This window comes from Musca domestica, unplaced genomic scaffold (assembly GCF_030504385.1).
Source record: "Musca domestica strain aabys unplaced genomic scaffold, Musca_domestica.polishedcontigs.V.1.1 5, whole genome shotgun sequence".
Taxonomy (NCBI): Eukaryota; Metazoa; Arthropoda; class Insecta; order Diptera; family Muscidae; genus Musca; species Musca domestica.
The window spans coordinates 2,798,687-2,822,372 of record NW_026712346.1 but is presented as its reverse complement, the minus strand read 5'-3'; the positions used below and the strand labels follow the sequence as shown (position 1 = coordinate 2,822,372).

The 23,686-nt window shown below is 36.8% G+C and overlaps 1 protein-coding gene and 1 long non-coding RNA gene across 3 annotated transcripts; one reads left to right on the top strand and one right to left on the bottom strand.

The window, feature by feature from the left end:
- Positions 1-4,954: 4,954 nt before the first annotated feature.
- Positions 4,955-23,336, bottom strand: LOC131804984 (uncharacterized). The gene is made up of 4 exons (XR_009343447.1): positions 23,007-23,336; positions 22,751-22,916; positions 22,540-22,629; positions 4,955-5,754 (listed from the first exon to the last, which is right to left on the bottom strand). It is a non-coding gene; the product is annotated as an uncharacterized LOC131804984 (long non-coding RNA).
- On the top strand, positions 7,679-19,838 carry LOC131804983 (uncharacterized). Of its 2 annotated transcripts, XM_059128219.1 has the most exons (3): positions 7,679-8,163; positions 8,366-8,443; positions 18,057-19,838. In XM_059128219.1, the coding sequence occupies exon 3, from the start codon at positions 18,116-18,118 to the stop codon at positions 19,091-19,093; it is 978 nt and encodes a 325-aa protein (XP_058984202.1). In that variant the 5' UTR covers positions 7,679-8,163; positions 8,366-8,443; positions 18,057-18,115; the 3' UTR covers positions 19,094-19,838. The 2 variants fall into 2 exon arrangements, with proteins under 2 accessions (XP_058984202.1, XP_058984203.1); XM_059128220.1 differs by having other exon boundaries at positions 7,679-8,443.
- Positions 23,337-23,686: the final 350 nt, after the last annotated feature.

Here is a 23,686-nt window from a genome sequence, read left to right as displayed (position 1 = left end):
GCTCCAGCAAATAATAACAATCCTCCAAATAGCCTTTTGTTAGAAAACTATACCATGTAAAATCAAACTATTAATCCAACAGTGAATACATCAACACAGACTACAAATAGAACTCTTATTCAATCTGGTATTCCTCCCCTAATGTCACTACCAACGGGTTTACAAACAACTTCATCACCTGAATCAGTTTCTTCTATAATGGGACCCGAATACAGCAGCATTACAGCCGATCAAGTTAGACGAGAATTTGAAAGAATGAACCAACATGATTCACAATTTCCAACAGCTTCAAATCAACAGGATCCAATATTGCCAATTTCAAACCCGAATATCAATTTAGAAGCTCCTATAAATCATTCCAATGGACCAAGCTCACGAGAAATTATCTCAGCCTCAGTTAGACTTGCACAATCCGATGCGATGAAAACTTTGGAAGACAGACTTGCTGTCATGATTCCACAGGTCGTTAGGCATTCGATTGATTCCATAAGAAATCTGTCTTTAGACCACAATCAAATGACAATCAAGAGCAAAGGCCCAATGCCCCAAATTCAAATACTAATTACCGACAGCAACAACAACCTAACCAATACCACAATCCATATCAACAGTATTCTCAAAATATTAATCAAAATTTTGCTATGGGTGTCAAACCCATTACACCTTTACAACTGCAGAGATGGGGTCTAAGATATGACGGTTCATTGAAGCTAATAAGTGTAGAAGAGTTCGTCTTCAGAGCCGAATCTCTAAGACTTGATTATAATTGCCCATGGGACATTTTTATTAAAGGTTTCCACCATATGCTGACAGGCAGAGCGCATGACTGGATCTGGCAATTTCGTTAGAAGAATCCTCATTGCGAATGGGCAATATTAAAGTATCATTTCATAAAAAAGTTTTGAAATTACGAGAGTGATTTCGAAATACAAAGGAAAATTATTGAGCGTAGACAGTTACTCTCAGAATCTGCCGACATTTACATATCTGAAATTGTCAAGCTTCAAAATCAAATGAGAACTCCCATCCCTGATTTTGAAATTGTACAAATAATTAAAGACAATTTGAAAGATGGATTAGTGCAACTTATCTATGCAAAAAGTATTAACTCTATTGACGACTTGATAGAAGAATGTAAACGAGCAGAGGTAACCCTATCTAAGAGACTCGCATATCGTCAACTACACCAAAACAACGTCAGAAGAGTTCATGAAATCAATTTTAATCAGGATGAAAATCTCCATGAAACCACTGAAGTTGAAGCTCTACATAACTCAAATTTAAATACAAAAACTTTAACATGTTGGAACTGTAAGACAGTGGGTCATAGTTATATCGAATGTGACTTGGAGCAAAGAAATATTTTCTGTTTCAAATGTGGGTTCGATGGTGTGACTTCACCAAAATGTCCCAAATGTGTGGGAAACCAACAAAAGAGCATGAGGCCGACCTCATGTTCACAAAAATACATATCCCAGAATACCCAATAAATACTCAAAATATCCAACCAACCGTTTTACATACCCTAAAGCAAAATATACCGGCTACAACAACCAAGTTAAAAACTATTATTCCATACGAACAGAGGTTAGAGGAATATAAGAAAAAAAGAGATGAGATTTTTAAAGATTTTCAGCCGGAAGTTACCAAAAAGATTGTGTATATGTTAGATACGTTGTCCTGCAACTTCAGCTTAAGCAATTACCGAAGCTGATTGACATCACTGACAACTCCTCTACAAACTATCTCCGAGGAGGTAGTGGTATTTGAATTGTCTAAGTTGTTGTTTTTGTTGCTCACCTCGATACACTCAAATAGTTGTAAATGTACTAAAAATGAGACAAGGGATCCTCAGCGATCACTTAGAACCTCTGCGTTCACTTGTCTGCATTTGCATATGTATTAGAAATAGACAAGGGATCCCCTGCGATCACTTAGAACCTCTGCGTTCACTTGTCTTTGAGTATCGAAAGCTTAAGCATCAAGGCCTCTGTCGCCACTTCACATACCAAAAGGTAATTATTTGGAGAAAAGAAAATAAAATCTGAATTCAATAAACCAGCAAACTTATTTGGATTAAAAACTAATCATTTGTGTTTTTATTTTGCTTTTTTATACCTTTCATATCAACATTTGGTCGCATCGAGCCGGATTTTTGGAAAGCGAAAAGTTTGCCTGGATATTAATTGACGTTTTTTTTCTTTTCTTTTCCAAAGGAATCATCCACAGCACTTCCCCCCTCACAATTTGCATCAACCATCCTCCACCAATCTCATCAAAACATCATAAAACAGGTACGTAAGTTCAAATGTGTATTCGATTACATGAAGTAAACATGCGTTAAAATATTAAAACTATGGGCTGAACGGTTGCCAGATAGCCGTGTAAACTTTCATGGGGTATTTTCAAATAAATTGGCAAGAAAATACCAAAAAGGATGACTGAAATACGTCATAAGGGGTGGGTAGCCAATGAGGAGTAAAATCTAGAAAAGTAAAATCGGAAAAAGAACCTCCCCATCCGGCGAGCTAAGTCGTAGCTGAACCACCTTAGTACCATTTCAGCATAAAAAGATCCATCACATTTATGGCGCCCAACATTCGAGCTCTATTTTTTTTATTTATTTTTACAATAGCCCTCACTCTTTTGTAGCTTATGTACCACGAATCGGTATCCCGAAAGGAACTTTTAGTATCCATGTCGCGTTGTACAGGTACGTGGGCATATTCCACTTTAGAGTTACCTTTTGAGCAAAATAATGATTACTACTATTCGAATGGAAGCATATTTCAATGGCTAAAGAGCTGAATATATATTAGTTCCAAACCAGTGGTTATATTCATTGAACTTAAATAGGTACAATACAATAAATTTTGTCTCTAAAAAATTTTATTCTTAAACATACCTTCAAACCCAACAATCTATCAAAATAAAAATAACATTCAATTCCAGTTAATGATATATTTCTATGTTTATTAAAACCATAAGCAAATAAAATATATATAAAACAACAATTTATTTCGTTTTGCTATATACTTTTCTAATTAAAATAAATTAGAGCCTTAAAAATAAGAAAAAGTACTAAAAATAGTTTACAGAATTCTATACATCATAACTATATGAACAGGTGTCTGGTTAACAAAGTTCAGTCCAAATTAAATTAAAAAACGTATATGAAAAAGAAAGAAACATAAAGTTTATAAGATTTATAACAAGTTCAAACAAATTATTTTTGCAAACAAAAAACAAAAAAAAACTAATTTATATTTTTATACATCAACAAAGTTCAAACATATTTATATATATGTAAATTATAAAAAAATAAAATATTTTAATATTGCTATAATAAAATGTATATAAATATATATTTAAAACAAGGTAAAAAGCAGTAAGTTCGGCCGGGCCGAACTTTTAATACCCTCCACCATTTGCAACGAATTTGGAAATTTTCAAAAAATAAAATCCTTAAAAAATTCTGTTAAAATTTTAAAAATACCGAATATAGCCGTTATTTTGGGGTCTATACGACGTGGACATACATAGGCATTGTTTGTCATAGACCATTACCATATTCAAATTCGAAACTTGAAATAAACGGTGAATAATGTAGCTAAAATCACCAAAATACCGAATATAGGGAGGTACCGTTATATGGGGGCTATCCGAAGACCTGCACCCGCACAGACAATTTTCTGTCACAGACTGTAGTTCCCATAACGAACTTCAAATACCAATTTTAAAACAATTCCGGTGAATAATGTCGCTAAAATCATCAAAATACCGAATATAGGGAGGTACCGTTATATGGGGGCTATATATGGAGACGTGGACCTGCACAGACAATTTTATGTCTTAGGGTGTAGTATCCATTTTGAATTTCAAATACCAAATTTGAAACAATTCCCGTGAATAATGTCGCTAAAATCATCAAAATACCGAATATAGGGAGGTACCGTTATATGGGGGCTATATGAAAACGTGGACCAACATGGCCCATTTGGCCCGAACTTAACCTGCCTACTGGATAAATAAACATGTGTTAGTACCATTTCAGCATAAAAAGATCCATCACATTTATGGCGCCCAACATTCGAGCTCTATTTTTTTATTTATTTTTACAATAGCCCTCACTCTTTTGTAGCTTATGTACCACGAATCGGTATCCCGAAAGGAACTTTTAGTATCCATGTCGCGTTGTACAGGTACGTGGGCATATTCCACTTTAGAGTTACCTTTTGAGCAAAATAATGATTACTACTATTCGAATGGAAGCATATTTCAATGGCTAAAGAGCTGAATATATATTAGTTCCAAACCAGTGGTTATATTCATTGAACTTAAATAGGTACAATACAATAAATTTTGTCTCTAAAAAATTTTATTCTTAAACATACCTTCAAACCCAACAATCTATCAAAATAAAAATAACATTCAATTCCAGTTAATGATATATTTCTATGTTTATTAAAACCATAAGCAAATAAAATATATATAAAACAACAATTTATTTCGTTTTGCTATATACTTTTCTAATTAAAATAAATTAGAGCCTTAAAAATAAGAAAAAGTACTAAAAATAGTTTACAGAATTCTATACATCATAACTATATGAACAGGTGTCTGGTTAACAAAGTTCAGTCCAAATTAAATTAAAAAACGTATATGAAAAAGAAAGAAACATAAAGTTTATAAGATTTATAACAAGTTCAAACAAATTATTTTTGCAAACAAAAAACAAAAAAAAACTAATTTATATTTTTATACATCAACAAAGTTCAAACATATTTATATATATGTAAATTATAAAAAAAATAAAATATTTTAATATTGCTATAATAAAATGTATATAAATATATATTTAAAACAAGGTAAAAAGCAGTAAGTTCGGCCGGGCCGAACTTTTAATACCCTCCACCATTTGCAACGAATTTGGAAATTTTCAAAAAATAAAATCTTTAAAAAATTCTGTTAAAATTTTAAAAATACCGAATATAGCCGTTATTTTGGGGTCTATACGACGTGGACATACATAGGCATTGTTTGTCATAGACCATTACCATATTCAAATTCGAAACTTGAAATAAACGGTGAATAATGTAGCTAAAATCATCAAAATACCGAATATAGGGAGGTACCGTTATATGGGGGCTATCCGAAGACCTGCACCCGCACAGACAATTTTCTGTCACAGACTGTAGTTCCCATAACGAACTTCAAATACCAATTTTAAAACAATTCCGGTGAATAATGTCGCTAAAATCATCAAAATACCGAATATAGGGAGGTACCGTTATATGGGGGCTATATGAAGACGTGGACCTGCACAGACAATTTTCTGTCTTAGGGTGTAGTATCCATTTTGAATTTCAAATACCAAATTTGAAACAATTCCCGTGAATAATGTCGCTAAAATCATCAAAATACCGAATATAGGGAGGTACCGTTATATGGGGGCTATATGAAAACGTGGACCTACATGGCCCATTTGGCCCGAACTTAACCTGCCTACTGGAAAAATAAACATGTGTGCACAATTTTAGCCACCTATCTCAATTCATTCGAAATATAGCGTGATTACAACAGACAGACAGACAGACGGACATCGCTAAATCGACTTAGAATTTTACGCTGATCAAGAATATATATACTTTGTTGGATCTGATATGAGTATTTCGAGGAGTTACAAACAGAATGACAAAGTTAATATACCCTCCATAGTATGGTGGAGTGTATAAAAAAGAAGTATTCACACATCTGAAAAGAAAAGAAAGTAAAACAATTATTAATAGAATATTAATGTAAATTTAATCAAAAATATATGATAAATAAATTAAAATTAGCAATATTAAAAATATTATATTTTTTCATTATATTCAATACCAAATTATATTCAATACCAAATTTTAAGACTACATTATAAATTAAATATTGAATTCAAAAGAAACTTTAAGCTCAAAATCTAATCACCCATTTAAATCTACTCAATTCACATTTTGCATACATTTTGTCATAAATACATTTCTAATTAACTATTACAATGTCTAGTAAAAACTCTAACCCTGGAACTAGGTCTTCAAGCAGAATTGCGGGTAAAAGTAATTCAACTGCAAGTGTCCCAAACGTTGCTAATCCCAGCACTTCCAACTCAGCTCCAGCAAATAATAACAATCCTCCAAATAGCCTTTTGTTAGAAAACTATACCATGTAAAATCAAACTATTAATCCAACAGTGAATACATCAACACAGACTACAAATAGAACTCTTATTCAATCTGGTATTCCTCCCCTAATGTCACTACCAACGGGTTTACAAACAACTTCATCACCTGAATCAGTTTCTTCTATAATGGGACCCGAATACAGCAGCATTACAGCCGATCAAGTTAGACGAGAATTTGAAAGAATGAACCAACATGATTCACAATTTCCAACAGCTTCAAATCAACAGGATCCAATATTGCCAATTTCAAACCCGAATATCAATTTAGAAGCTCCTATAAATCATTCCAATGGACCAAGCTCACGAGAAATTATCTCAGCCTCAGTTAGACTTGCACAATCCGATGCGATGAAAACTTTGGAAGACAGACTTGCTGTCATGATTCCACAGGTCGTTAGGCATTCGATTGATTCCATAAGAAATCTGTCTTTAGACCACAATCAAATGACAATCAAGAGCAAAGGCCCAATGCCCCAAATTCAAATACTAATTACCGACAGCAACAACAACCTAACCAATACCACAATCCATATCAACAGTATTCTCAAAATATTAATCAAAATTTTGCTATGGGTGTCAAACCCATTACACCTTTACAACTGCAGAGATGGGGTCTAAGATATGACGGTTCATTGAAGCTAATAAGTGTAGAAGAGTTCGTCTTCAGAGCCGAATCTCTAAGACTTGATTATAATTGCCCATGGGACATTTTTATTAAAGGTTTCCACCATATGCTGACAGGCAGAGCGCATGACTGGATCTGGCAATTTCGTTAGAAGAATCCTCATTGCGAATGGGCAATATTAAAGTATCATTTCATAAAAAAGTTTTGAAATTACGAGAGTGATTTCGAAATACAAAGGAAAATTATTGAGCGTAGACAGTTACTCTCAGAATCTGCCGACATTTACATATCTGAAATTGTCAAGCTTCAAAATCAAATGAGAACTCCCATCCCTGATTTTGAAATTGTACAAATAATTAAAGACAATTTGAAAGATGGATTAGTGCAACTTATCTATGCAAAAAGTATTAACTCTATTGACGACTTGATAGAAGAATGTAAACGAGCAGAGGTAACCCTATCTAAGAGACTCGCATATCGTCAACTACACCAAAACAACGTCAGAAGAGTTCATGAAATCAATTTTAATCAGGATGAAAATCTCCATGAAACCACTGAAGTTGAAGCTCTACATAACTCAAATTTAAATACAAAAACTTTAACATGTTGGAACTGTAAGACAGTGGGTCATAGTTATATCGAATGTGACTTGGAGCAAAGAAATATTTTCTGTTTCAAATGTGGGTTCGATGGTGTGACTTCACCAAAATGTCCCAAATGTGTGGGAAACCAACAAAAGAGCATGAGGCCGACCTCATGTTCACAAAAATACATATCCCAGAATACCCAATAAATACTCAAAATATCCAACCAACCGTTTTACATACCCTAAAGCAAAATATACCGGCTACAACAACCAAGTTAAAAACTATTATTCCATACGAACAGAGGTTAGAGGAATATAAGAAAAAAAGAGATGAGATTTTTAAAGATTTTCAGCCGGAAGTTACCAAAAAGATTGTGTATATGTTAGATACGTTGTCCTGCAACTTCAGCTTAAGCAATTACCGAAGCTGATTGACATCACTGACAACTCCTCTACAAACTATCTCCGAGGAGGTAGTGGTATTTGAATTGTCTAAGTTGTTGTTTTTGTTGCTCACCTCGATACACTCAAATAGTTGTAAATGTACTAAAAATGAGACAAGGGATCCTCAGCGATCACTTAGAACCTCTGCGTTCACTTGTCTGCATTTGCATATGTATTAGAAATAGACAAGGGATCCCCTGCGATCACTTAGAACCTCTGCGTTCACTTGTCTTTGAGTATCGAAAGCTTAAGCATCAAGGCCTCTGTCGCCACTTCACATACCAAAAGGTAATTATTTGGAGAAAAGAAAATAAAATCTGAATTCAATAAACCAGCAAACTTATTTGGATTAAAAACTAATCATTTGTGTTTTTATTTTGCTTTTTTATACCTTTCATATCAACATTTGGTCGCATCGAGCCGGATTTTTGGAAAGCGAAAAGTTTGCCTGGATATTAATTGACGTTTTTTTTTCTTTTCTTTTCCAAAGGAATCATCCACAGCACTTCCCCCCTCACAATTTGCATCAACCATCCTCCACCAATCTCATCAAAACATCATAAAACAGGTACGTAAGTTCAGTGCATTTTATTATTGTGAGCATTGCAAAAAAGAAAAAGTGAAAAAGTGCTGTTTTTCTAATTTGTTTGTCGGTACTGGTCGCCTTTGGTACACCCTATCTCGCGGTATTTTGCTATACAGTCCACTAAAATTTAATCCTGTCTTTTTTTTGGAAGTGCCTAACCCCCTTTTTAAGTTCTGTTAAAATCACTTTTATTTTAATTTTGGTTTTCAAAATAATTGGTTAATTATTTCAATACAATAAAGAGTTATCTACTCGCAAATTCATTTGCTTAATTTAACTAAATTGCCGTCATACAGTGCTTTAGTTTCTGTTTGTTTATTTCAATCCACCACCACCAAGTCAGTGCTTTGTTGAGAGATCATTTGTTGGTTTTTTCATTTCTCATCGCTCTCAACAATATTAACGCCAATATTTCAAGCGGTTTTTTTCCAAGCGTCGGTTCAACTACACACTAACACACTCTCGATTTATTTTTCTCCCCAACTCTCACTGTTGGTTCGTTGTAATCGGTCGACTTATAATGTGGTAGCTAACTATCCCCGTCACCGTCCGACCATCAAACACTGCTTGTGTTTTATTTTCTTTTGTGCGATATCCGTTGCGACCATTGTCGTCGGTCAGTTCATAGTGTGGTAGTTAACCCACCCCCGTCACCGTCTGACCATCAAACACTGCTTGTGTTTTATTTTCTTTTGTGCGATATCCGTTGCGACCATTGTCGTCGGTCAGTTCATAGTGTGGTAGTTAACCCACCCCCGTCACCGTCTGACTAACAAACACTGCTTGTGTTTTATTTTCTTTTGTGCGATATCCGTTGCGACCATTGTCGTCGGTCAGTTCATAGTGCGGTAGTTAACCCACCCCCGTCACCGTCTGACTAACAAACACTGCTTGTGTTTTATTTTCTTTTGTGCGGCATTCGTAATTCACCATTGCACAGTGGGTCCGTATGGAAAAAATTGTGAATTTCAATAGTAAAGTTCTTAAATAATTTTTTTTTCAAAATTTTCAAATATTTAATTTTCAAAGTGATTTTAGAAGATTAACAAAAATACCCTAGTAAATTGTGTTGCAGATTAATATATATTTTTAAACATTTATCAATACAATTTATTTATTTTCGTAAATAATAATAATAATAATAATAATAATAATAATAATAATAATAATAATAAAAATAATAATAAAAATAATAATAATAATAATAATAATAATAATAATAATAATAATAATAATAATAAAAATAAAAATAAAAATAGTGGCGATTGTAACTCGTACATTCTACAATTGGTACGAACAGAAATATTAATTATTGTTATTATTTGGTGTTTTTTATTTAATTTTTTGCATTTGGAATATTTATACAAATATTATACTGTTTTTGGAGTATTTCTCGAAATTTATTGCTTTTCTGACTCTACTTTTCTACCATTGATAGAGATTTCAGCAGAAAATCCGTGTGTTTGCCTACTTTTAGTTGGTTTCCTTGAATTGTGGTTAGCCTCTTCAGGATCTTAGTATTTCCACCCTCTTCGATCTGCGCTTTAATTTGAGTATATCATTGGAGTTAAGATACTTTGGACCTTTTCCGTAACTCAGTTTAGACTTCTATAAACGAATTTCGAAATTGTTTTTCTTTCTGGGAAAAGTAAACAGAATCTTGTAAAAAATGTCGGTTACCCCCTTAACTCAGTTTATCCGTGCTTCTGATAATGTGGTAAAGTTTATTGCCTCTTTTCACTTGTTAAATCCAGATAACCATACGGTTTTCAACCTCGAAATTCGGAGCACGGAACTTCAAGATTTATGGGGTAAAGTCAAAGACACTTATGATAAGTGTATTGATTATTTTATGACTTTAGATGGTACGACTACCGATCAAATTTCTTCTGCAGATTCCAAATTCCAATCGACGTGTCAAAACTATATCGATTGCTTTTCAGAAATTAATGAAAAGTTGCTAAATTTGAAGTCGGTGAAATCTCCTCCAACAACTCCCACAGTTTTAAGCATTAGCACACCACAAAGTAATGTAGCTTCGAATCTTCGACAAACTGGTTGTACATCTATTCGGCCTAATATGGCTCAGACTGGCTCATCTAATACTGGCAATATGTCGAGTCACAGCTTAAGTTTGTCTGCTTTGTCTAACTCTGGTCACCAAGATATTCAGAACCCTGTTGATATATCCATTTCTAATTGGAGTTTGCCGCCAAACGTTTCCAATACAATGCACAGTCTCAATCTACCTCCCTGTGATATAGAGGATTTCCGTGGAGACTTTTTATCATGGCCCACCTTCCGGGACCTTTTTTCCGCGATGTATATCAATAATTCTAGGTTAAGCGATATTGAGAGGTTATTACATTTAGTACAAAAAACGAAAGGCGAAGCTAAGGAAATTGTATCTAAATTTCCACTAACGCACAAAAGTTTTTCTCTGGTTTGGAAATCGCTTCAAGATACGTACGACAACAAAAGAATTCTTGTAAATAGCCATTTGAAAGTCCTTTTTGAACTTCCATCTCTATCAAGTGAAACGAGTTCTGGGTTGAAAACTTTACAAAGGGGAATAAACGGTTGTTTGTCTGCCATGTCAGTTTATGACATTGTTACGGATCATTGGGATCCCATTCTTGTTTTTATTTGTCTTCAGCGTCTGCCTAAACTTACCGTGACACTCTGGGAACAGAGTCTCAAAGATAAGTCGTCCTTATCGTTATGGTCCGAGCTCGATTCTTTCCTAACAGAGAGAATTCAGACGCTGGCCTGTTTACGTGATATTCGAGGTATTGAGGATTCTAGACCAACTTCACGCAACGTTAAGGCCCACTTGGCAAAAACTTCGACTGATACTATAAAATCATTTCCTAAACCACGTTGTGTATGCTGCCCCAATGAAAATCATGCTCCTTATTCATGTCCTCGTTTCAAGACATTGTCGTTCGATCAGAAACTAGTCATTGTAAAAAAGAACAATTTATGTTTTAACTGTTTATCTAGAGGTCATTCGTCAAATAGGTGTCCTAGTACACATGCGTGTAATATATGCCGTGCAAGGCATCATACCCTGTTACATAAGCCAACTAGAACAGCGCCCACAACTAGTATCGTGCCCAACACAACTCCTTCGGCTCCCAGTACTCAATTGAGCTCAAATCTAGATAATATTGCGTCTACGTCCTCCGGTGCAAACCCTACAACAGTCAATCGTCAAGTTTTCCATACTTCGCACAGTGCCAAAGTTCTTCTAGGTACTGCTATAGTAAATCTTCTTCACGAGGGTACGTCTTATCCTGTGCGAGCTCTCATTGACCCTGCGTCAGAGGCTACTTTTATAACTGAGCACCTTCAAAATAGAATCAAATTGTCTTGTCGCTCCACCCTCGCTAACATTTCTGGGGTAAATGGTTCTACTTCAGTCACCTCTAAGAAAAATTGTCTTATTTGTGTTAGTTCCCGATTTGACTCTTCAATCTTGTTGAATACTGAAGCTTTTGTTCTCCCTAAGATATCTGGTAATTTTCCCTCCTTTTCGGTAGATCCTTCTTGGTCACGAGCATTGCCTAATCTTTAACTGGCTGATCCACATATATTTGAACAAAACTCTTCTGCAGTTTTGGGAACTAGAGGAGGTTCCTAAACGCAAAATTCTTTCAAGATCTGCGAGGAGAATTATCAGTCCACCACCTTGAGGAACTCGGAAGGTCGTTATGTTGTCACCCTTCCTTTTCGTAGCGAATTTCCTCAGTCATTGTAACTAGGTGATTCTCGTCAGAATGTCTTAAAACAGTTTGCTCGAAATGAAAAGTCGCTCTTATGCAAACCTTCCCTTAAGGAAATGTACGACGCAGTAGTGCGCGAATATCCTGATTTAGGTCACATGCGACCTGTTTCCCCCTCACCAGCGCCAAATGTTTGCTATTTACCCCACCACCCAGTAGTTAATCTAGAAAAACGAACTTCTAAAGTACGAGTAGTATTTAATGCGTCAAATAAAACGTCTACAGGCGTAAGTCTAAACGACATTCTGCATGTTGGACCAACTCTCCAAGCCGACTTAGTCCTCTTAGTTCTACGATGGCGTCTATTTCGTTTTGTGTTTAATTGTGACATTACTCAGATGTACCGTCAAATCCGCCTTCACCCAAGCCATACATCTTTCCAAAGAATTTTATTTAGAGAATCCCCTAATGACTCCATTAGCGACTATGAATTACAAACAGTTACATTTGGGGTAAATTGTGCGCCGTATCTTGCCATTCGAACTTTGCTTCAGCTCGCCGACGATTGCGAATTAGAATATCCATTGGCTTCTAAGATCTTACGTAAAAGTATATATGTCGATGACGTTCTTGCTGGTGCTCATGATATAGAAACCGCATTACTTGTTCGCAACCAGCTCATTGCTTCTCTAGCCACAGCTAAATTTGAGTTGAGGAAATGGACTTCTAATGAGAAGTATATTCTTACTGGTTTACCCCCTAGTCATTTAGTTGACGCACAAGTATTATCCTTTGTAGAAGCAAGTAGCTCTAAACCATTGGGCATAAGGTGGAATGCCAGTTTAGACTCTTTCTATTTTTGTGTGAATCCAATTCCTATTAAATCTGATTATTCCAAGCGGGAAGTTCTTTCACACATAGCGAAATTGTTTGATCCCGTGGGATGGTTAGCCCCTGTTATTGTCGTTGCGAAAATAATTATGCAAAGGGTGTGGTTAGACAACATCGGTTGGGACGATTCACTTCTGGTTGCAACGAAAACCTCTTGGCTCGCCTTTGTTGAAAAGTTCTCGCAAGTAAATTCCATAAATATTCCGCGTTGGGTTTATTATAAACAAGCTTCTTTAGTTGAATTGCATGTTTTTTTCGATGCCTCAGAGAAAGCATACGCGGGGGTAATTTATATTCGTATAAAAGATTCAAATGGCGAAATTAAAGTTAATTTGCTGTCCTCAAAAACACGAGTAGCACCCATTAAATGTGTTTCACTTCCGCGATTGGAGTTGTGTGGGGCCGTGTTGGCGTCAGACCTTTTAAAGCCTATTGTGAGCGAGATAGACATTCCAATTCATAAAATCTACTGTTGGACAGATTCAACTATTGTGTTAGCGTGGCTGCGTAAAACCCCCACTGCATGGACTACATTCGTGGCAAATAGAGTCTGTCGAATTCAACAAAATGTAGGAAGTGCCCATTGGTTGCATGTTAGGTCTGGGGACAACCCGGCTGATTTGGGAAGTCGTGGTATTTCCCCTTTAGAGCTTGCTAATTCCTCCCTTTGGTGGAAGGGTCCTAGTTGGTTGAGTTTAGATAATTCTGATTGGAATATTTCGGATCCTGATCACATTGAAACAGAACTTGAAGCTCGTAGCGTCAAAACTCATTTTTCGTTCTTCTCGAATCATGAAGATCTCCTCGAATTGTTTTCATCTCTTTATAGGGCGTTGCGAGTATTATCGTATGTCCTCAGATTTTATCATAGAACTCGCCCAAAATTTCGTAGCCAATTTGTTTTCAATAGTAAAGTCATTGAATCTGCTGAAATTTGTAGGGTAAAAACTCGTTTAGTTATATTAGCGCAAAAAGTTCACTATGACAATGAGTACAAATGCCTTCTGGAAAAGCGATCCTTACCCTCTAATAGTCCCCTGCTATCTTTAAATCCAGTTTTAGACGAATTTGGTGTTATGCGATTGAATGGACGTTTAGTAAAGTCTGCTACTTTGTCCTACGCAGAAAAATATCCAATTATTTTGCCGTATTCGTGTCGTTTTACACGCCTCTTCATTGATTTCACTCACTCTAAATCAGTCCATGGAGGAAACCAACTTATGCTACGCCTCATACGGATGGAGTATTGGATACCTCGGGTAAAAATTCTAATTCGAACAGTGATCAGTCATTGTAAGGTTTGTTTGCTTGAAAAAAATCGGGCAAGTCCTCCACTCATGGCTGCACTTCCACCGGAAAGAACTTCAGTTAATCGACCTTTCACTACCACTGGTGTGGACTTTGCGGGTTCGTTTGATATTAAGTCGTTTTCTGGCCGTGCCTGCCGCATTTCCAAAGGGTACGTTTGCGTCTTTGTTTGTTTTGCAACCGAAGCGGTCCATTTAGAAGCAGCATCTGATTTATCAACTGCCACTTTTCTGGCTACATTTCACCGATTTATAGGCCGCCGTGGCTGTCCAAAATCACTATTTTCTGATAACGGAACCAATTTTGTTGGGGCTTCTCGTGAAATTGAAAAGAACTTTAGAATCTTTATTCGTGAATGTCGAGACACAGTTTGTTCAGCTTTAGGGTATCAAGAACTTACTTGGCAGTTCATACCTGCTGGGGCTCCCCACATGGGTGGTCTTTGGGAAGCGGCTGTCAAAAGCTTTAAGTTGCATTTTTATCGTCACGCAAGAGCACTGTCGTATACCTTCGAAGAGTTTTCAACAGTTTTGACCCGAATCGAAGCTTGCTTGAATTTTCGGCCTCTGTGTCCAATGTCTGATAACCCTGATGAGTTAGTTGCGCTTACTCCTGGCCATTTTCTTATAGGCGCTCCTCTTCTCTCACCACCCGAACCCCTAATTGAAGAATCGACATTGAGTTTAGTCAATCGCTTTCGAAAACTAAAAGCTTTAGTATTTAATGCGTCAAATAAAACGTCTACAGGCGTAAGTCTAAACGACATTCTGCATGTTGGACCAACTCTCCAAGCCGACTTAGTCCTCTTAGTTCTACGATGGCGTCTATTTCGTTTTGTGTTTAATTGTGACATTACTCAGATGTACCGTCAAATCCGCCTTCACCCAAGCCATACATCTTTCCAAAGAATTTTATTTAGAGAATCCCCTAATGACTCCATTAGCGACTATGAATTACAAATAGTTACATTTGGGGTAAATTGTGCGCCGTATCTTGCCATTCGAACTTTGCTTCAGCTCGCCGACGATTGCGAATTAGAATATCCATTGGCTTCTAAGATCTTACGTAAAAGTATATATGTCGATGACGTTCTTGCTGGTGCTCATGATATAGAAACCGCATTACTTGTTCGCAACCAGCTCATTGCTTCTCTAGCCACAGCTAAATTTGAGTTGAGGAAATGGACTTCTAATGAGAAGTCTATTCTTGCTGGTTTACCCCCTAGTCATTTAGTTGACGCACAAGTATTATCCTTTGTAGAAGCAAGTAGCTCTAAACCATTGGGCATAAGGTGGAATGCCAGTTTAGACTCTTTCTATTTTTGTGTGAATCCAATTCCTATTAAATCTGATTATTCCAAGCGGGAAGTTCTTTCACACATAGCGAAATTGTTTGATCCCGTGGGATGGTTAGCCCCTGTTATTGTCGTGGCGAAAATAATTATGCAAAGGGTGTGGTTAGACAACATCGGTTGGGACGATTCACTTCTGGTTGCAACGAAAACCTCTTGGCTCGCCTTTGTTGAAAAGTTCTCGCAAGTAAATTCCATAAATATTCCGCGTTGGGTTTATTATAAACAAACTTCTTTAGTTGAATTGCATGTTTTTTTCGATGCCTCAGAGAAAGCATACGCGGGGGTAATTTATATTCGTATAAAAGATTCAAATGGCGAAATTAAAGTTAATTTGCTGTCCTCAAAAACACGAGTAGCACCCATTAAATGTGTTTCACTTCCGCGTTTGGAGTTGTGTGGGGCCGTGTTGGCGTCAGACCTTTTAAAGCCTATTGTGAGCGAGATAGACATTCCAATTCATAAAATCTACTGTTGGACAGATTCAACTATTGTGTTAGCGTGGCTGCGTAAAACCCCCACTTCATGGACTACATTCGTGGCAAATAGAGTCTGTCGAATTCAAAAAAAAAGGGGGAAGTGCCCATTGGTTGCATGTTAGGTCTGGGGACAACACGGCTGATTTGGGAAGTCGTGGTATTTCCCCTTTAGAGCTTGCTAATTCCTCCCTTTGGTGGAAGGGTCCTAGTTGGTTGAGTTTAGATAATTCTGATTGGAATATTTCGGATCCTGATCACATTGAAACAGAACTTGAAGCTCGTAGCGTCAAAACTCATTTTTCGTTCTTCTCGAATTGTTCTCTTTATAGGGCGTTGCGAGTATTATCGTATGTCCTCAGATTTTATCATAGAACTCGCCCAAAATTTCGTAGCCAATTTGTTTTCAATAGTAAAGTCATTGAATCTGCTGAAATTTGTAGGGTAAAAACTCGTTTAGTTATATTAGCGCAAAAAGTTCACTATGACAATGAGTACAAATGCCTTCTGGAAAAGCGATCCTTACCCTCTAATAGTCCCCTGCTATCTTTAAATCCAGTTTTAGACGAATTTGGTGTTATGCGATTGAATGGACGTTTAGTAAAGTCTGCTACTTTGTCCTACGCAGAAAAATATCCAATTATTTTGCCGTATTCGTGTCGTTTTACACGCCTCTTAATTGATTTCACTCACTCTAAATCAGTCCATGGAGGAAACCAACTTATGCTACGCCTCATACGGATGGAGTATTGGATACCTCGGGTAAAAATTCTAATTCAAACAGTGATCAGTCATTGTAAGGTTTGTTTGCTTGAAAAAAATCGGGCAAGTCCTCCACTCATGGCTGCACTTCCACCGGAAAGAACTTCAGTTAATCGACCTTTCACTACCACTGGTGTGGACTTTGCGGGTCCGTTTGATATTAAGTCGTTTTCTGGCCGTGCCTGCCGCATTTCCAAAGGGTACGTTTGCGTCTTTGTTTGTTTTGCAACCGAAGCGGTCCATTTAGAAGCAGCGTCTGATTTATCAACTGCCACTTTTCTGGCTACATTTCACCGATTTATAGGCCGCCGTGGCTGTCCAAAATCACTATTTTCTGATAACGGAACCAATTTTGTTGGGGCTTCTCGTGAAATTGAAAAGAACTTTAGAATCTTTATTCGTGAATGTCGAGACACAGTTTGTTCAGCTTTAGGGTATCAAGAACTTACTTGGCAGTTCATACCTGCTGGGGCTCCCCACATGGGTGGTCTTTGGGAAGCGGCTGTCAAAAGCTTTAAGTTGCATTTTTATCGTCACGCAAGAGCACTGTCGTATACCTTCGAAGAGTTTTCAACAGTTTTGACCCGAATCGAAGCTTGCTTGAATTTTCGGCCTCTGTGTCCAATGTCTGATAACCCTGATGAGTTAGTTGCGCTTACTCCTGGCCATTTTCTTATAGGCGCTCCTCTCCTCTCACCACCCGAACCCCTAATTGAAGAATCGACATTGAGTTTAGTCAATCGCTTTCGAAAACTAAAAGCTTTAACTCATCAGTTTTGTGTAAGGTGGAAAGAAGAATACTTATTTAGTTTAAATAAGCGCTACAAGTGGAAATACCCTCAAAGAAACGTTGAGATCAATGATTTAGTTGTAATTCGGCATGAAAAATTGCCAGCCACTTCTTGGAAACTAGGTCGTGTTGTTGGTATTCATCCCGGTGATGATGGTCATGTTCGTGTAGTGGATGTACGAACGGACCAGGGTATTGTCAGGCGACCAGTCGTTAAGTTAGTCGTCTTACCACACTAAGCATCCCAAATTAACTTTCATCCTTTGTGTGTTGTTGTGTTTATTTGTAATAGTTTTGGCATCGCAGGAACTTTTCCCAGAAGTTGTCTTGTCCGACTATGATGATGCGGTGATGTCCGACCGCGAGCTAGAAGCGGAATTGAGGGCAACCAATCCAAATAGTTCCGGTCCAGATGGTGATCCTGTGGTGGAACTTGTTCCAACCACCTCCGCTGCTGACGTCCGTGCGTCCATTTCTGAGCCCTCCCAAACAGTGGCTACAGCAGCGCTTTCACGCGTCAGACGCGCGCCGATAAATTCCATGGTCCTATGTCTGCTGTGCACCCAACCTCACGCGTTGAAGAAATGTTCGGTATTCCGAAGGATGGCGCTTGAAAAACGTATTCGGACTGTGACATACCACCGTTGCTGCTATAACTGTCTACGTCCGGACCATGTATCAAAATTCTGCCAAATTAGTCAAAGGTGCAAATTTTGTACGAAGAAGCACCACACATTATTGCATGAAGCTCCGCGTACGAAGAACTTGGACACGGCACAACGCACCAACAAATCCATTGTTCCGCGAGGTACGTTTCCAGTACCACCGAGACACGTTTTACCCACATTGATGTTACCGATAGGTCGCATAATGTCCCTGTTCCCCACTGTTGTTGTTCGTCTCTGTTTGCCTAAGTCAACCGTTGCGGTACGGGCATTATTAGATCCTTGTTGTCCCGTAAGTCAAGTCTGTGTGTCACTTGTTAATGTTCTTCGTTGGCCTACCACGTCAGTTAAACATATGACTTACGCGGATTTTATGATTATGTCACGTTTTGATCCGTCGCAGAGACAATTTGTAACCGCTAGCGTCGCAAACATAACACGTGGCGTGATACCTTCCTTTTCGGCTCCTCCTAACATACGCGATTCGTTTGTAGGTCTCGAATTAGCAGATCCTAATTTTGATCGCGCTGGCCCAATCGCTATGGTACTTGGGCCAGAAATTTATCATAAAATCGTAGAACCGCGCGTCATTTCCAACCCTGGTCTTCCTACAGCAATATACACTAAATTTGGTTGGACAATATCGGGTCCTGTGCCATTATAATTATAGTTTTCTTAAACTGGCACTTTTTGAAAAACAAAAAAAAAAAATGTTAAAATATGAATTAAAATTAATAAAATGCTCAAAATGAACTGAACTTACGTCAAACATGTTTATATAAATGTATTTATCTAAATTTATGAATATCTCTAGGTATATGTTGTTGATTCATATGGATATATGTATCAAGTTGGGCGGCAATGTATATGTTAGATACGTTGTCCTGCAACTTCAGCTTAAGCAATTACCGAAGCTGATTGACATCACTGACAACTCCTCTACAAACTATCTCCGAGGAGGTAGTGGTATTTGAATTGTCTAAGTTGTTGTTTTTGTTCCTCACCTCGATACACTCAAATAGTTGTAAATGTACTAAAAATGAGACAAGGGATCCTCAGCGATCACTTAGAACCTCTGCGTTCACTTGTCTGCATTTGCATATGTATTAGAAATAGACAAGGGATCCTCTGCGATGACTTAGAACCTCTGCGTTCACTTGTCTTTGAGTATCGAAAGCTTAAGCATCAAGGCCTCTGTTGCCACTTCACATACCAAAAGGTAATTATTTGTAGAAAAGAAAATAAAATCTGAATTCAATAAACCAGCAAACTTATTTGGATTAAAAACTAATCATTTGTGTTTTTATTTTGCTTTTTTATACCTTTCATATCAACAGATTGCAAAAACAAGAAGACTTTATAGAAATAGAAAAATTGAAAGAAAGGAAATTGCTTCAGCTTGTCTAGAAATTGATGGTGACATAAGACCATATATGAATGCCAAACTAAATGGTTTTAACTTTACTGGTCTAATGGGCAGCGGTGCTTCTATTAGCTGCATTGGTAACAAGTGCTTAGAAAATGCCCAAATACTAAATTTTTAATCCAATATTAGGACAGCTGATGGCAAACAACAAATCATTGGCAAAATAAAGGCTAGTGTTCAATGTGGAAATAAAATAAAGGAAATGATTTTTTCCTGGTTCCAAGTCTAAAACAAGCCCTAATCTTGGGATATGATTTTTGGAAAGCACTAAATCTGAAAATTTCATTTGAACCAGATATAAATGAAATTACTAGCGATTTATCAAATGGTGAAAATGACAAAAAGATCCATGTGTTAACACATGAACAGAATATAGTCTTGGAGAAAACTAAACTTGCTTTTCGTTGCTACACAAAATATGGTTTAGGTAAGACACATTTAGAACAGCACAGTATCGACATAGGAAATGCAGAACCTAAAAAGATAAGGTATTATCCCGTCAGTCCTGCCGTACAGAAGTTAATGTATGATGAGTTAGACCGAATGATAAAACTAAATGTTATTGAAGTAGCGAAAAATTCAGACTGGAATAATAGAGTAACTTTAGTGATAAAACCCAACAAAAATCGCCTTTGTTTAGATGCAAGGGAACTAAATAAAGTTACACGCAAAGATGCTTATCCCCTACCTAACATAGACTTCTGGCAAGATTAGGTGACACATACTATATTTCGGCTATAGATCTAAAAGACGCATTCTGGCGAATTCCGCTGCAGAAATCAAGTCGCCCCTTGACAGCATTTACAGTCCAAGGTAGACCTCACTACCAATTCAAGGTTATGCCTTTTGGACTGTGCAATGCGGCTCAAAGGATGTGCAGACTAATGGACAAAGTGATCCCTCCAGTGTTGAAAGACCGTGTATTTGAGTACCTGGACGATCTCTTGGTTGTGTCACAAAACTTTGAAGTCCATATGGAAATGTTGAAAATCGTAGTTGAAAAATTAACACAAGCTGGACTGACAATTAACATGGAAAAATCCAAATTCTGCTACAAAGAGCTTAAATATCCAGGATATATTGCTGGTACTGGTAAACTGAAGCCTGATCCAAGCAAAGTAGAAGCAATCATGAATATAAAACCGCCTAAATCGCAAAAAGATGTAAGGAAATTTCTTGGTACTGTCGGCTGGTATTGCCGCTTCATTCATGATTTTTCAACATTAACTGCTGCATTAACCGATATGCTAAAGAAAACACCTAAGTTCAATATGGCGCCTCAAGCTATAGAATCTTTTGAAAAGCTAAAGCATAGTTTGGTATCAAGTCCAGTACTTTCGAGTCCAGACTTTTCGAGACCGTTTTTTAACCAATGCGATGCGTCTAATGTAGGAGTTGGCGCAGTTCTGTTTCAAAAAGATGACGATGACGGTGAACACCCAATCGATTATTTCTCAAAGAAACTAAACAGCGCTCAACGAAATTACTCTATAACAAAAAAGAGTGTTTAGCCGTTTTGCTTGCCATTGAAAGATTTAGACAATATATTGAAATGATGGATTTTACTGTGATTACGGACCATTCTAGTCTCCAATGGTTCATGAAGCAAAAAGACTTAAACGGTAGATTAGCATGATGGAGTTTGAAAGGGAAAGGATTTAAAAATGTAGTCCCAGATATGTTATCTCATTTGGATATGGAGGAAATTTCTACTGATAATTGATCTTTTATCAATCTAGACTCTGACGATTTTAAAAGTCCAAAATACTTAACTCTAATCGAAACAATCGAACAAAATGAAAATCGTTTGCCTGACTTAAAGGTTAAAGAAGGCATAATTTATAAAAGAGTAAAATTTAATCGTTCAAATGTGGAAAACGATGATGAATGTTGGAGAATATGACTTCCAGATACACTCACCAACCATATAATAAAAGAAATAAATTCCTTGTGGAGGAAATATTTTATAAATTCGGCGTACCTGAGTGTATACACTCGGATAATGGCAAACAATTCACATCAGAAGCGTTCAAAGAATTGCTATCAGCATTCGGTATTAAACATAAGCGCACTACCATACATTCGCCACAGACAAATGCAAGTGAGCGTGTTAATCAAACAATATTAAATAGTATTCGCAGCTACCTGCAAACAGACCATTCCAAGTGGGATGAACATCTACCCAAAATAGAGTGTGCCTTACGATCGACAATTCATGCCTCAACAGGTACATCTGCCTACTTTGCCCTTACAGGTTACCATATGATTACACATGCTGATGCATACAAAATACTCCGAAAACTAAACGCTTTTGAAGATGGAGAAATAAACATTTTACCTATGTCTGACCGAATGCAAATTTTGCATAAAAAGGTCGACAAAAGAATGCATGACGCATATGAGTGAAATAAATCTACATACAATAAACGATGTAAAACTGTATCTTTCAAACCTGGACAAGAAGTATACAGAAACAATTTTGTGCAAAGTGATTTTGCAAAAAGTATCAATGCCAAACTATGTAAACCGTGGCTAAAATGTCGCATTAGAAAACATTTAGGGAAGTGTCAATACGAAATTGAAAATTTAAAGGGACAACTAATTGCATAATTCACGCCCAACACTTAAAGCAGTAAAAAATTACATATCTATAACTATAAACTAATGTTGTTAACTAGTTTTACCAATTTCCGTTTGCAACTCCACAACATTCCTTCTGAAATCCATACAAAGCAATTCTCCACGCAGTCAATTTATTCAGCAATCCAATTCACCTGAAATGGAAAAGAACATTAATATAGTCCCACGTTAAAAAATGCTGCAAAGATAAAGAAAAACATTAGTATAAAGAAACTTGGCAGAAGTATAAAAAACTCATCTGTTCAACAAAATTACCTCATCATATCACAAATTTCCCAATGATTTCAACTGTTAATTATGGCCTCATTGTCCAAACATCTTATGTTTGTATCACAGCCTAATTTTTTCCTACCTATTTTGGACAGGTAGCTAACTAGCGCAGACAAACTGTTGCTTTTTCGTCACCCTAGTTGGTCATCTTCTACTCCGGGACAAACAGCAACAACAGGCAAAAAAAGAGAATGCAACATGTTAAATGACAAACTGGTAAATTATCTTGTTTTATACTTACATCCAAACATTACGAATTCCCAACTCTTTTTGCTACACTGGCTACACAAAAAGAATTGGCTTTGTGACAGCCACCCTTGGCTGTAATGTTTGCTCTTTTATTTATTTTTTTAGTAAGCAAAACTTTTGTTTATCTTTCACTGCTATAGAATAAATATTGTTCTTTTGACATTTGGCCAAGTAGTAGTGTTGGAAAACACCACTTTATAACTTGTGTGATCATTTCACAGTAGGTTTCAGAATAGATCACCTACCCTACATGCTGACAGAAATGACTGACACCACTCAGCGTACACATTTTCATGCCCAAATTTATTTAATTAATTAATATATAAATATATTAATTTATTTGTTTTCCCCTGTTCGAACTTTTTTTGGTTGTCTTAATACAAAGAGATATAAGAAAATTATATATTATTAATAGAATTATGAACATTTCCTTCATTGTTTTTAATGTGGCAATGCTATACGCTTTCGTCATCTATACACATTAAAAGGCAACTGCATCACGAATTCAAGTCCCACCATAGTTGCAAAGAGATCAATATTTTAACTCTGTAACTTCAACTCCATGTGGGAACTGACCTTCAAAAAAGTCACCTTGAAGTTACCTAAATTGATATCCGAGAAAATTTTGGCATAAGGTTTCAGAGTGTCAAGGTGACAAATATAATTTCACCA